The sequence below is a fragment of the Struthio camelus genome, chromosome W (assembly GCF_040807025.1).
Source record: "Struthio camelus isolate bStrCam1 chromosome W, bStrCam1.hap1, whole genome shotgun sequence".
Classification (NCBI taxonomy): Eukaryota; Metazoa; Chordata; class Aves; order Struthioniformes; family Struthionidae; genus Struthio; species Struthio camelus.
In genome coordinates, this window is record NC_090981.1 from 51,734,880 (window position 1) to 51,748,312 (window position 13,433).

The 13,433-nt window shown below is 37.0% G+C and overlaps 1 protein-coding gene across 3 annotated transcripts in view; it reads right to left on the minus strand.

The window, feature by feature from the left end:
• LOC138060890 (protein mono-ADP-ribosyltransferase PARP8) overlaps positions 1-13,433 on the minus strand; it is a 121,028-nt gene that overhangs the window by 25,641 nt on the left and 81,954 nt on the right. For all 3 annotated transcript variants that reach the window (XM_068924659.1, XM_068924658.1, XM_068924660.1), the window contains 2 exons: positions 12,709-12,762; positions 12,510-12,605 (listed from right to left, as the gene is read on the minus strand). In XM_068924659.1, coding sequence (XP_068780760.1) covers positions 12,510-12,605; positions 12,709-12,762 — 150 coding nt within the window. The remainder of the gene's footprint in view (positions 1-12,509; positions 12,606-12,708; positions 12,763-13,433) is intronic.

The window sequence follows — 13,433 nt, forward strand, 5'->3', positions numbered from 1 at the left end:
CACACCATTCCCAGAAAATTTTCTCCTATTTTTAACATTGCTATTAAAAAAAGGAAGGTATATCTAGTCTGAATTTATCTTCCTTTATTTACTGCTACTTTAAAGCATTTCCATGGTAGGTTCTGTCTAACTTCAGAAATCATGAAATCCCTGTTTGAAGTGGCATCGGTTAAAGATAATACGCACAAAATTACACACTATGCAATGTCTGCATTCCACATGCTCTCTTCCACTAAAAGCGGGAGCAAATATATAGCTTTGCATTAGATGAAAACATCTGAGCTCTGCCAATGTAATGGGGAAAAACACCCAAACCCTGTAGCAATACAGATGCTTCAATAACCTGCCTTCATATATCCACTCCAATATATCTTTAGAAGACAAAAGTTAAAGAAAATCACAAAGTTTTTGGTAAAGCTGTGGGACTCAAGGCAACTCTTATGCTGCTACTACTGTTTTGCGTGCTGTCAGCCTGTTTTCCTTTAAGGTGTCTGCGTGTCTCTTTTCTTGTAATAGGATGTGAGCCCTTGGGACAGGAACAGTTTTTTGTTCCAACTTCACATCATCAATATGAGAAATGCCCCTAGCCACAGTAAACAAAGAAGAACAACAACAGTAACACATTTTATAAATGTTACATTGCTCCAATGTCATTTCTGAATAATCTTGGTTTAAGATCACTTAATATTCAGCAAACTGAAGTTTCTAAGAACTTTCATGTACAGACACATTTTTACTGATGTAGGCTCATATCCGCAAAGGTACATAAATATTTAACCTGCATCAGATCCCATTAGCTTACATTGTTTCCAAAGGGAGAACACAGGTCTAAATAGGATTTACACACTTGAATATATGGGTTTGAACTCGGACCTTATCTATTAGACAGTGAGAGGTCATGCAAAATCTTACAGGTTACAATCACTACCTTGAACGGCACCCTGAACTGACTAGTTGTGCAACTTTGTTCTCTGCTACCTGAAAAGTGGGGCTGTAACTCCTATTCAACAAAACCAGCCAGTAGTCTCAAATATACTTCATTTTGAACTGGAAGGCAGAAAGTAAATGTAAAGCCATTGACTTCCACAAAACTGTTAGCTAAGTGAAGATCATTGGTGCTGAAAGACTATTTAGAAGGATAATTATTCCACTGGGAAAAGCCAGAAGAAAATAAGAGCCAGGCGGCTAACAGGCTGAGACTGCAAATGCTCAAAAGCAGAAGGCACTGATGAAGCAGAAGGCATTTTTTGAACAGAATAAGGTTTTCTGAGTTTTCCCTTAGCACCCCCATTTTTTGCATGCTCAATAGCACTCATCTACAGCTGTTGTGAAGAGCTCAGTCAGAACTGCTGCATGAGACAAAGCAAGTACCACTTCTTACAGCAGTGACTGAATAGCACACAGGCAAATCATCAAACTGCTATGACATATTCTGGTTTCTGGACACACGCATTACTTAAAATATTTCCCAGACATTCTTTCAATTAATTAGTTGAAACTTTCATAGCCAACGTTGATCTATCTTGCTATTTTATAATGTGTGGCACAGCTGTGCTCAGAAGAGCAATGTGCCACCCTTTCATGTACCCTGTGGGATGCCACACAGACACTAATGAGGCTGCAGCAACGACTGACACACCTAAAAATCTCCTGATCTAATAGGAGAAGCTCAGAGAAGGCTCACAGCCTGACTTACAGCAAACGTCACAATTGGCAAAGGTGAAACTATTAGCGACCACCTCACTTGTGCTAATGAAAGGAGCTGGCAGTGGAGATAAGATATATCTTTAAACCTATGTTCTGTTTTCAACTTTCAGCCATGATAATACTAGGTTTTCAACAGGAGGAACTTTTTCTATTCAGTACACTCACTAGAAGGATGAGGATCCAACGCAGCAGCAATAATATTCAAAATGTGGATAGACAGATACATAGAGAGAGAGAAAGAGAGAAAGGGAGACAAAGAGAGGCAAAAAGAAAGAGACAGGAAAACAGCAAGACAGACAGACAGAGGCAGACAGACAAAGAAATAGAAGGAAAAAGAAAAAGAAGAGAGGATAGAAAGAAAAAGATAGAAAGAAAGAGAAAGAAAATAGGTAGGTCAAGGGTTTTTTTTGTAAGGGAGCTTTCACATTTTCCATGTTTATTACATATTTTTTAAGATATGGATTTTCAGATATATATCTTATCTATATTTGTAAGGAAAGACAAAATAAGATTGGTTTCTAATTCTCCAACACGAGTCCATGTTACATAAAGATCAGGTCATATTTGGAGCATAAGTATAACATTATCACATCTGAAACAGAATCCTGAACTGTAGGAAAGGCTCTCTTCCAGACCTTTCATAGCTTACATCTGTTAGCCATGATTTCAGATGAATTAACAAGTGCTCCAGAAACCTCAGTTTTGTCTACAGTCCGACACACAAGGATCAAAATGATAACTGCAAGACAGGCACTAATGAGGGGCTTGTATACTTTCTACCAATGCTACTTAAACACTTTATGTAAATTCTCATTCTCTGTAAGAGGTCTAAAGCACATTTATGAATTAAAGACTTTTATGTTTCCTATAGTACAACAGAATGCTCAATTCAATTCAAAATTGATAAAACTTTAAAAAAAGTATTGTAATGTCTATCCTTGAACATGCTCCCATAGAATTATAAAATGTAAAGATTTTAAGAGTCCAATCTGTATGATTTCTGCACTTAATTACATCATTAGTGAAACTATCCAGACTTATCATTAACTAAAACACAGGGCTCATCAGGCTTCAGATTTCAAACAAATTTTCATTATTAATGATCAAGACTATTCTGAAAGGCAAATTAAACGCACATCTGCCTACTCTGCCACGGTGTATACTTCGCTGTTTCTGGTATTAGTCCACAGTGGATTAAAAAAGTATGGTTTATTAAAATTAAAAATTAGAATTATATTTTAATAATTTTTATTGACAGGTTTTACCTTTACATTAAAAATGTATTTCAAAATAAACATTCAAAATTAATACTTAATCATGGCACTGTATAGGATCTCAGAAACTTACACTGATTTAGGAATTGCCTTAAAATTAAATAATTACTAAGATGTACATCTTTGTCCTGAGGTTTCAAAGGAAGTCAAACCACTGACCCAGTAAATGCCTAGCATCTGAAACTGAGTTTATTTTTGAACTACTAAACTAACTTTTGATAGCTGTTGCCTCCTCTCTAGGCACTGAGAGAGTAATGAAAATATTTCCTGTATCTTTCATCTTATATCTGCAGGAAAGATAGGGATTTCTACTAATTCCCTAAAGTGAGTCTCACTAGTTTGTTGTTTTTCTTCGCTCCTTCTGGGAAACCAATAATGTACACCAAGGCTAGTGGTGAGGTCAAAATCTGCTTTTGTCATCTTATTCCTTAAGCCGTTAGATATAGGTGCTGGTAACAAGTGAGTTTTGGAAAATTACCTGTTTTTATCATAGCTTAGCACATAGGTAGCACTTCTCTTTACCTGAGGTGAGAGCAGAAAGACTGAATGGGCTAATTTGTCTAAATATGATAGCATGAAAATTCCTTACTGGTATCAGAAAGAAATATTATTTCCTACTATGAAATATAAAATCATCTGTAATAGGAAAACTAATATTCACTGCATGATTTGACCTCTAAATGCCATGTTACCAGAACACATTCAGCATACCTGCAAGCACCTGGCTTTGTTCAGTGAAGAACATTTCCTCCATGTTTTAATGAGATGTCTAGAAATCTTGTAAATGAACATTAACTGCTCTGATTTAACTTTCAGCTAAACAGAGCGAAGCAGGTACTGAGAGGGGAGGCAGGGTAGAAGGGAATGCTGCCTGCAAGCAGTTTACCTCATAGCCTGTGAGCCTATTTAGCAGTGTCTGTTTTCATAGCTAATTTTCAAAGAAAAATGCTTCTGCTCAGGTTTTGAATCCTGGCTATTTTTTACACCCATGTGACACCGCAGTGGATTATAACTGAGCAGACCAGTGCCCAAACACTGGACTCAGGTTTTAAAAGAGCTGGAAATCTTTATAGGTGATGTAAGGCAGCTTCTGTCGCCTTTAGGAATTCAAGAGCAAGAGCAGCCTCTATATGAGTTTACACACTGCCAGAGACCAGGAATCATTTATTTAATAACCTATCAATCACGTTAAATCAATGAGATAAGCTCTCTGAACAATCTCACTGTATTTTGTGACACATGAAACACACTGCCAAAAGACAGAGTAGAGACTACAGCGGTGAGCAGACCTTATATCTATAAGACACAGAAAGATAGGAGAATAGACTGAGATTGAGTGAGAAACATCACTTGCTCTGTTTGGCTTTGTTTATCTGGATTTTACTTTCTGCTTTTCCTCTTTCTGCATTCTTTGACAGTTTAGACTTTCTTTATTTTTATTTTTTTTCATTCCCAGAAGCATAGATGTCAAATAAACAAGCATTATGGAGTGCTAGCTGGGCAAGGTGAGCTCTGATAAGCTCTTGGCTCCTGGACAGACTACGCTGCAGCCAGCTTGCTCTCCCAGTAAACAATAAAAAGATTCAAGTCCGTTCCACTAAAGTACTGGTTGTAACTGGAGACGACTTTTCCATAAAAAGAAAACGAAAAAGCAGGTTATACTGTGCACTGACGATAAGAAAGATCATGGCACTATTCTACAAGAAAGAAAACTTAACTCCAGCACTTTGGCTAAACTCCAGTCTGGCTAAATATATTTGCATAGCTACACTTTCCTCCATAGTTCAATGACTTTTATTCTACACCCGCCCCTAAACGGTGTACTCTTTCTGCAACATCAATGCTACTGTGTTTCTGTGGTGGTTAAGAAACATATATCTGAAGGCCAGAGAAATCCAAGACCTATTCAAGTCAACAGGAATTCAGCAAGGCCGAGATTTCGTCCATAATGACTAAATCATAACTCTGCGGGGTGAAAAACATTCCAAAAATGTAAGGTTGCCGATATAAGTACAGATATATCAGAATTCTCAGATTGTACTTAATTTTAGAGCTAAATACAAACAACAAACATTTCAAATATTGTTTCAAAGTATTTTACCATTCATATTTTATAGACAGCAGAGACATCTGTACCAGAGTGCAAATTTTAAAGAAAATAGCTTCTATATTTAGTTTTTCTGAATTTTTTTACTGCCTATTTCCTGCTTTGTTCTAAAAAGGCCTTAGTGTAAGATTTCAACACAAGATGGCACTCTAAAGAGGCTTCTTGACTCAAAGAAAATTTATTGATACCCTGAGGTAGGTTTTTGTTTATCATCTTATTCTGGGAATTTTTACCCTGTGTAATTGTCTCACAGGTTTTTAAAATCCATAAAATGATGCTCTTTTACCAATGGCTGTAGTACTGGTGAATGAGAAATTCAGGAAAGCATGCAGACAATATGATAGACATTAGCTACACATTTTAAATTATATTGTGCAAAAGCTGACTATGATAATATATTTTTACTATTCTTATTTTAATCATATCCTTACATACAATAACCACTTTCATTAATGACTCTTCATCTCAATTCATCTGAATGTTTATAATAAAAATACTATTATCACATGCTGTATCCTAAAACAAGATCTCTCTCTAGCATTATGTCAGCAAAACTGTTGCATTATTAAAATATTTAGTCCTTCCCTAGAATATTACTACAGCTCTATAGAATAACAGTGAGAATTTCAGATGACGTTAAAAAAAATGTTAATAGCTTTTCAATATAGAATCAAATAAGGACGACATTTCTTTACTATCTTACTACACCTGTTCTGCAAAATACACTTAGCTAGAGGAATCAAATCACAGGATTAGGAAGGACCTTTGGAGGTCAGTTAGTCCCTCTTGTTTTCTAAGGCAGTACCAGCTTTACCGAAACAGAAGCTAAAACTATACTTCATTGACATTTGCATCTTTATGTTTTACCCAGAAAGAGCTTTCTCTCTCATGCCCAGATACTATAGACAGGAGAGGGGCAAGGACACTCCTTGTCTCAGCAGCCTCTTCGCTGTCAGTATTTCTAGCATTGCCAATACTAATTTATTCAGGTATCACCTTTTTAGACCAATTCTTATATAGAAAAGCACAAGAGGACACCTTTCTTCTTGTCTTGTACTTTGTATCTCTTCCAGATTACAAATTCTACAGGGCTGGAATTAACATATCTATTCTGCCTTGTGCAGCACCGTAGCCTAGTTGGAGAAAAACTATTAACAGGAACAGGTTCCTGGTTTTCTTTCATCTCTAAGTTGATGAGAGTTAAATCTCACCTGTAATTTTTCCTAACAAATCTTCTGCCCTCTGTGTGACATTTCCCTCACTGTCCTTGGATAATTTGGAGCTGACTGCCAAGCACACATCAGGTAGAGTCTTTATCACATTAAAATTTGTCTTTTTGTGTCCCTTTTTTGAACTCTAAAAATTGTTTTAAGTGGTTCAGGCAACAGGGCTACAGCTTGGTAACGTTAATGTTAATTTCTCAGACATCTTTGGTCACAGCAGTAAAAGTTCACTGAGTTTTATGGGCATCTTACATGCATTGCCTACCACCACTACAAGAAGCACCTGGAGAGGTAACTGATCAAGTGCCTATGGGAAAAAGTGAAAAACTTAAGCCAAAAAAGCTACCTTCATTATATAAACAAAACAACAATGCCACTGACTTCCATGAGATTTGGGAATTCTTGGGGGATTAATTTTGTGGGGAGAGGAGAAGGGAAACGTACTTTTAGCTCTATTCCTGAGACAAAAGTCAAAACTTCACCTGAAAAACTGCAATCCAAATGTATTTTTTTCTGTCTTTGTGCATGTCATGAGTTAAAGGGATGAGCATAAACTTGAAATGTTTACAGTGCTTGGTAAGAGAAAGTAGTTTTTCCTTACAGAAGGTAAGTGTTCATGAAAAGAGAGTCCCTGATCTAAGATACTCTCAGTAATAAGAACGAACAAGAAGCAGGCGTTAGAAGGGAGGAAAAAAGAGATCGTTTAAACAAGTTAAATGACTTGATTAATATCTTAAACAAAACATATAGCAATGTGAAATATAATATATGAACTACAAGATCCAGTTTCTGTTTAAGACTGAATCGATACGTTAAAGTTCCCAACTTCTGTGATTCTAAGACTGCACTCTCCCTTTACGCCCTTTACTGTAAAAGTTATACAAAGACATATTAAGAGACAATCCCTGCCTTGGAGTTTATCTATCACCTCAACCACAACAAACAAATAAATAAGTAAACAGGTATAGGAAATACCGTACAAAAACTGAGAAAACGATATTCATTTATCTTAGGTGAGCCTGGAAGAATTTCAATGACGCATGGTAAACTGACATAATGCCTAACTTAACTGACTCAGGTGAAATTCTCTCTTGCTCAGACGCTGCTTTCTATAAAATTTTAAATACATATACTTACAAAATGCTCTAAAGGGCAGTGGATGAAACAAGCTCCAGTTTCAGGCACTTTTCACTTGCCACATTCGCCTCAATACTTTGGAATAGACTTTGTGGAAGTGTTAAAATTTCCAAACTTTACCTCCAAGATTTAGTCTAACATGCAACTTTGACAGAAATCAAGATTATCCATTTAAATATTTGAAAACTATGTAAATGAGATATTAACTGCTTGAAAATGTCAGAAAAAACATTTCAAAATATGTTGTTGGAACAATTTAAGTTTAGTAAAGAAGATCTAGATTTACTACTAGATTCAGTAAAGAAGCCATTGCCTTACAAACAAATAATAGTCCACGTCTCACTGATCTAAGCAACTTTTCCATTGAGAAATGATTCAAAGATATTCATATGAGACATTGTCTAAAGATTCACATGAGCAGATCCTTATTGTTCTCAAGAATGTTCATAGGAGCTGACTTTCCTGTCTCTCCTCAGCACAAAACCACCTCTGAACTTGTACTTCTCACTGTTTATAAAGCTGAGCAAAGAGCTACTTCAGCACAGACCGATTATGGAGCTTCTAAAAGCTGTGCAATGCAGGTCAGCTTTCAGGAGATGCAGCCATTTCTCTCAGATTCTTTCTATGAGGAAAAAAAAAGAGTGGTTTGGATGCAGCAGCTGCATCCCAACCCTTGCTAATTATTTCAAGGCTGTTTCTCAATCTTTTTATGAAGAGCGAAGTATCTCATATTCACATCAAATTGCTAGGCTCAAGGTTAGAAAGAGCTGCATGAAGTAGTGTGGCCTATACTATTTAAGAAGTCGTACAATATTTTTTCTTCTTAATATCCATATATTCATTGAATTTTCCCTGTGCTTTCCAGAAACATTGCAAATCATGCCATGTGGTAATTTCAGGGAATTTCCAGTTTTCTGTGGCTTTCTATAGAAGTGTGCATCTCTATACAACCACTTTAATATTTATATCACTTTGGATGCTCTAAGCATTAGATTTAATAAGTACTAATAAGCATATATCTCACTGTGCTCTTAAAATAAATACTAAAGAAACATGCTGTGACAAGAAACCCCATTCACCCTCATCTCATATGGAAAAGGTGTGAATACTTATAGGAAAACATTGCCCACTTGCCTGACTTTTCAAAAAGGAGATATCTTCATGAAGGGTTTTAGTACTTTTCTAAAACTTTTTCCTCCGTTCCACAGAACCTTTTTCCTTCCCTGCATAGTAATCACAGCAGCTACAGCACTCTGTGAAAGCACTGGCTTGTGAGTAATTCGGAGTTACCTCATCTACTTAATGTGCATTTATCTATGCACACACATGTGGAGTACATGCAGGGACAGTATTTGTAACTCTGGTCTTCTACATGTCAGGGAACTTTTGAAGCTTGAAAGTAAACTTTAGGTAGTCCTTAGGATCCAAACTTTGCTCCAGAAAGAAATTTCCAGGAGAAATCTAAGATTTTCCCCTTTATCTTCAGTAAGTCACTAAGACAGCTTAACAACATTTAAAGATTCCTGTGTGTGACAGGATCCCTGAACTGGCAGGGAACACTTGCATGATTACATTAGCACCGTGGTCTCTGGAGCAAGACAGCTTTTCATTGTAAGAGCATAAACCCAAACTTAAGCAATTGTTCCATGCAGCTGTTCTACAGTAGACATCTTCCACATAATGGTATGTCTGCCAGGCCGATCTAGTGACTAAATTAAGCAATTCAAAGAGAAGTATCTTGCTATTATCAAGTTGCTCCTATCTTAAGGGAAAGGAGATGTCAAGATGAATAAATACATAAATTGAAATATATTAAAACCAGACCAATCCCCCCAAAATGTTATCTAGGAAAAAAAAAATCACAATATTGAGAAGAAAGCTCATACTGAGAGGGACTGATTGAAAGATACTGCATGGCTAAGATGTAAAAATACAGCCTGTAGAACAAATTTGCAGAAAGGAAAAGCTTTATCTCATAGCTTCACTTGATATCTTCAGCTGTCCTGAGAACAAGACATCAGAATTGTGCAAGTCATTAATAACCAGCACAAGAAATTACACCAAAGTATGTGAATTTTAAGTATCATTTAAAGTATTAAAAGAATGTAATTTTTGTGTGATGGCAATCGTTAAATTTTTTAAATTGCATTTCAAGACAATTAATTAAACTGCATTTCCATTCAGGAAAGGTGTCAGGCTGAGAGAAGTGAGGGCTGCAGAATCAAGTTCTTTACTGGAATCAAGGAGTACTGCTTCCTTGTAATTGAGTAAAATCTAGACACATTAGACATTAGAAACATTAGACAACAGAAAATCAAGCCTAAATGCATTTAAAAAGAACTTTGTAAGCAATAACTCTGCTATGCTTTTATAAATGCATATGCCTTCTTTTTCTTTAAAAAGTAGAAGGAAAACTCATCACTAAGGTACATGCTCCTCTGTACACATGATCTGTGCACACACTCTGTGCATGTGTGTGAAGGAATCACTCTTTAAAAGGAAGAGAATAGTTAAATATCCAGAGCTATTTAGTCCGTGTCATCTTTTGCGGTAAAACTAACTATAGAGCCTATCTAAGTAATGTTTCTGAGATACAGATATATGTTGAAAATGAGATCAAGCCACAGAATCTAAAAATATAAGCGGCCCAGAGCAAGGTTGAGATTGTTACAAAATTCAATGAAGCTACTGTGTTACCAAAATCAGGAGCACTCTAAACTCTTTAGGAAGGCTAGGGATACTGTATCTGGGATCTGTAAGAGAAGTGAGGCTAGATCCTACAGAGTCTTACCTTAAATAAAAGCCTCCTGCACTCTGCTCAGTAGAGCACTGTATTCCCAAGATTCACTGTTACAGCGGTATCAAACAAACTGCTCTTTAATTTGGATCATTCTTTCTTCTTTTCACATACCAATATACAGATATATATACAGAGAGAGAGAGAGATGCAGGGATATATATGCATGTGTAAACTATTGAAGCATCTAAATAAATGGAACAATCTTCCTGAAACAAACTTTAAAATTCACTACTTTGGGCTGCCTCCATGGGAGCGCTCAGAAGAATGAAGCACATATTTCCTTAAAACCTTTTGGCAAATTCATGCTAGATTCAAACTAAGATCCTTTCTTTCTCACCCTCTGCAGAACTGCAGATTCATTAATGGCTCTACATTGCTTATTGAGTCACTCAAGCATACAGAGGGCATGACAGATTTCTTCCCACTATCTCCTTCTCTCTGGGTGATGTAAGGACACACTTTCATTTTTGCAATGCTTGCTAGGTTATGCTGCCTGCAAAGGCAGTGATGAACATGTGTGAAATGGCAAATATGTTTGCACTTTCCTCTGTACTGAAGCACTAAACAACTTCCAAACTGATGGCTAAAATAACTTCTCTATATGCTGAAGATGATCCAAGAGAAAAGTCATTCTGAGAGATCTGGATCACTAAGATGGGAAAGGAATAAAAACATTTAGCAGTAAACCTGAATTAAGATTTTTAATTTAGACCTGATGACTTTCTTTTAGTAGTTGAGCATGTGAACAGCAAGAAATTCTACTTTGCTTTATCTGAGTCCTATGGACAATAGAAAAAACTTGGTAATTTAAAAAATTATATCATCCAGAATTTGCACATAACTCACTTGAATCTTATCTCGTCCTGTCACAGGTAGCATGTGTAGTACTGCATTCAGAGAGAAAAGACAAGAAACTGGTGCCTTCTCTATCGGTTTCTCATCAGGATTTCATCGCTGATAAAGCTGGCCGAAATCCGTGTTTATAAAAGGCAGATATGAGCCTAAAGAGGCAAATAACCACTTGGTAGGATTTTCAAAAGTACACAGGTTTAACTGTGACTTAAATCAACGTTAGCCAAATATGTAGGTGCTTTTGAAAATCCTATTAGCAGCCTATTTGCATACTCTGCCTGCAGTCAGAGTTCCTGGCCGTGGCGCCACTGAGTACCACGCGGGCTGACTACGAGGTGATTTCTGCTTCTACGGAAGCAACGACTTTCCTGAATGTAGTTCCATGGGAATATCATAGATGATGTCTCGCTCAACTCCAGTAGTTGCTGACTTAACTGTGGACCTGATATTTGGGAAAGATATTGGCAGGTGAGGTGTTAAGACTACTCATACACTGGTGCTTAACACAATTTTCCACAGCTTTAATCTTAACAGTTACTCGAGCTTCCACAGGATTCACGATAGGTGAAACATAAAAGATTCCGAAGCGCTCACACAGTAAGGTCAGGCCAAAAGGTAAGAGTTTTATTCTCCTATATACTTTTTTACCAAGCTGTACGGATCCAGTAGCTCCAGGCAAAGCGTGTCTTTCATGATCAACCTTACTCTTTTTCACTTTATGCATTCACCAACAGCACTTCGAGGATGCAATGTTTAGAACGCAAAATTCCTCATGCTCAGTTACAAGGCTATGAGAAGGGAGAAAGAGCTGCATAACTGGCCAGAACTTGGACATGCTGAACCACCACAGTACCTCTAGTCTACGATGCTGCTTGCTAGGATGCTTCACAGAGCATCTCCTTCTACTGCCTTTTTAAATCAAATTATGGAGGACGATTCCTCCCAGAAGGGCAGAAGAGAAGGGCAAGAAGAGAAGGGCAGCAGTACTCGTGGCCTTCTAGCATTAATACCAGTGTATCTGAGAACCCCGGTCATTGCATGATAGGAGCTTAAGGACTGAGATAACCCCTGAGCTTTGAGAAGGATGTCAGAAGGAATGGGAAAAGTAGTCTTAGTTGTCCTTATCCAGCCACAAATACTCTAAAACATTAGTTTTCAGTGAAATACGTTCCTCCTTTATATTTCTACGATTACTCTACAAGCCTCCTTTCCCTGTCTCTTATTTGCATTATACGTCTCCAAATGTACAGCAAAAGCTAGTCAAAACGCATTACATTTTTGTATCCTAATAGAAAATTAGGATGAGCCTCATCCAAAATAATTCAATAGTTTTGTAACAGGCTTGTCTGGTCCACTGCTCCTGAAGGCATTAAAATTGCATTATTTAACCCAGCAAACATACAACTTACCCTCAGCATAGGGCCATTCTGGAACACATGGGGTTCATCACAAACCACACAGTATTCATTCAACACTGGTATCCGCTGCTCAGCAAATTCAATAGTCTGAGAACAATGAAAATGAGAATAACAACATCTGCTTAAAAATAATTAACAGTCAGCTCATGCTCCAGAGTGTTTTAAAAATGGGTAAGATATGACATCCTACCTGCACAAGAAAGCCACGGTCTCGTATCGGAATGCATTTTGCACCATAATTTTGCTGCAAGGAAAAAGTTCAGGGAACTTCAGTGATGTTACAAGGCTTAATTACAAGGCTTTCTTGAGGAGATGGTAAAACACTTCTATTTTTTGTGTGCAAATCTGTTACTTAAACAATATTTGCATCTAAAAAAATCTCTCATTTGCATAAACCAATTATCACAAATTGTTAACTGTTTGCTGAGTGCAGGGTGGGTTTGCAGCATTTCTTTCTTAGTTTTTAAATCTGATGAGCTTCTGTATGTCAGCATCCCAAAACTCAAATGGAAACACAAATTTCCTCAACTCCATTCTAAAGAGTAGGCATTTCATTACTTAAAACGTGTATTGTCTTTACGCCAATCTAAATACAGAATACGTGCGTAGGCTTGAATGACTAAAATAACTCCTAGAAGTGTTGAAAATCTTTTTCTTTCATATTTACTATGAGCTCACTTCTGTGAGCTCCAAACTGACAGCTCTCTGTGCTCAGATCCCACTCACACTCCTTCTGCCTTTTTCTTTCAATGTGCAACAACAGAAATAGGGAGGTACCTTTGTTTTGGCAGTCAGTAAGGTACAGGATGCCCCCTAGGCTGACATTTATCATCTCAAACAACCCTTGTTTAGACTGAGAGTCAGACCAGCTCCATTTACAGCTTTTTGGAGTTTTGATTTATTTACAAGCTTATT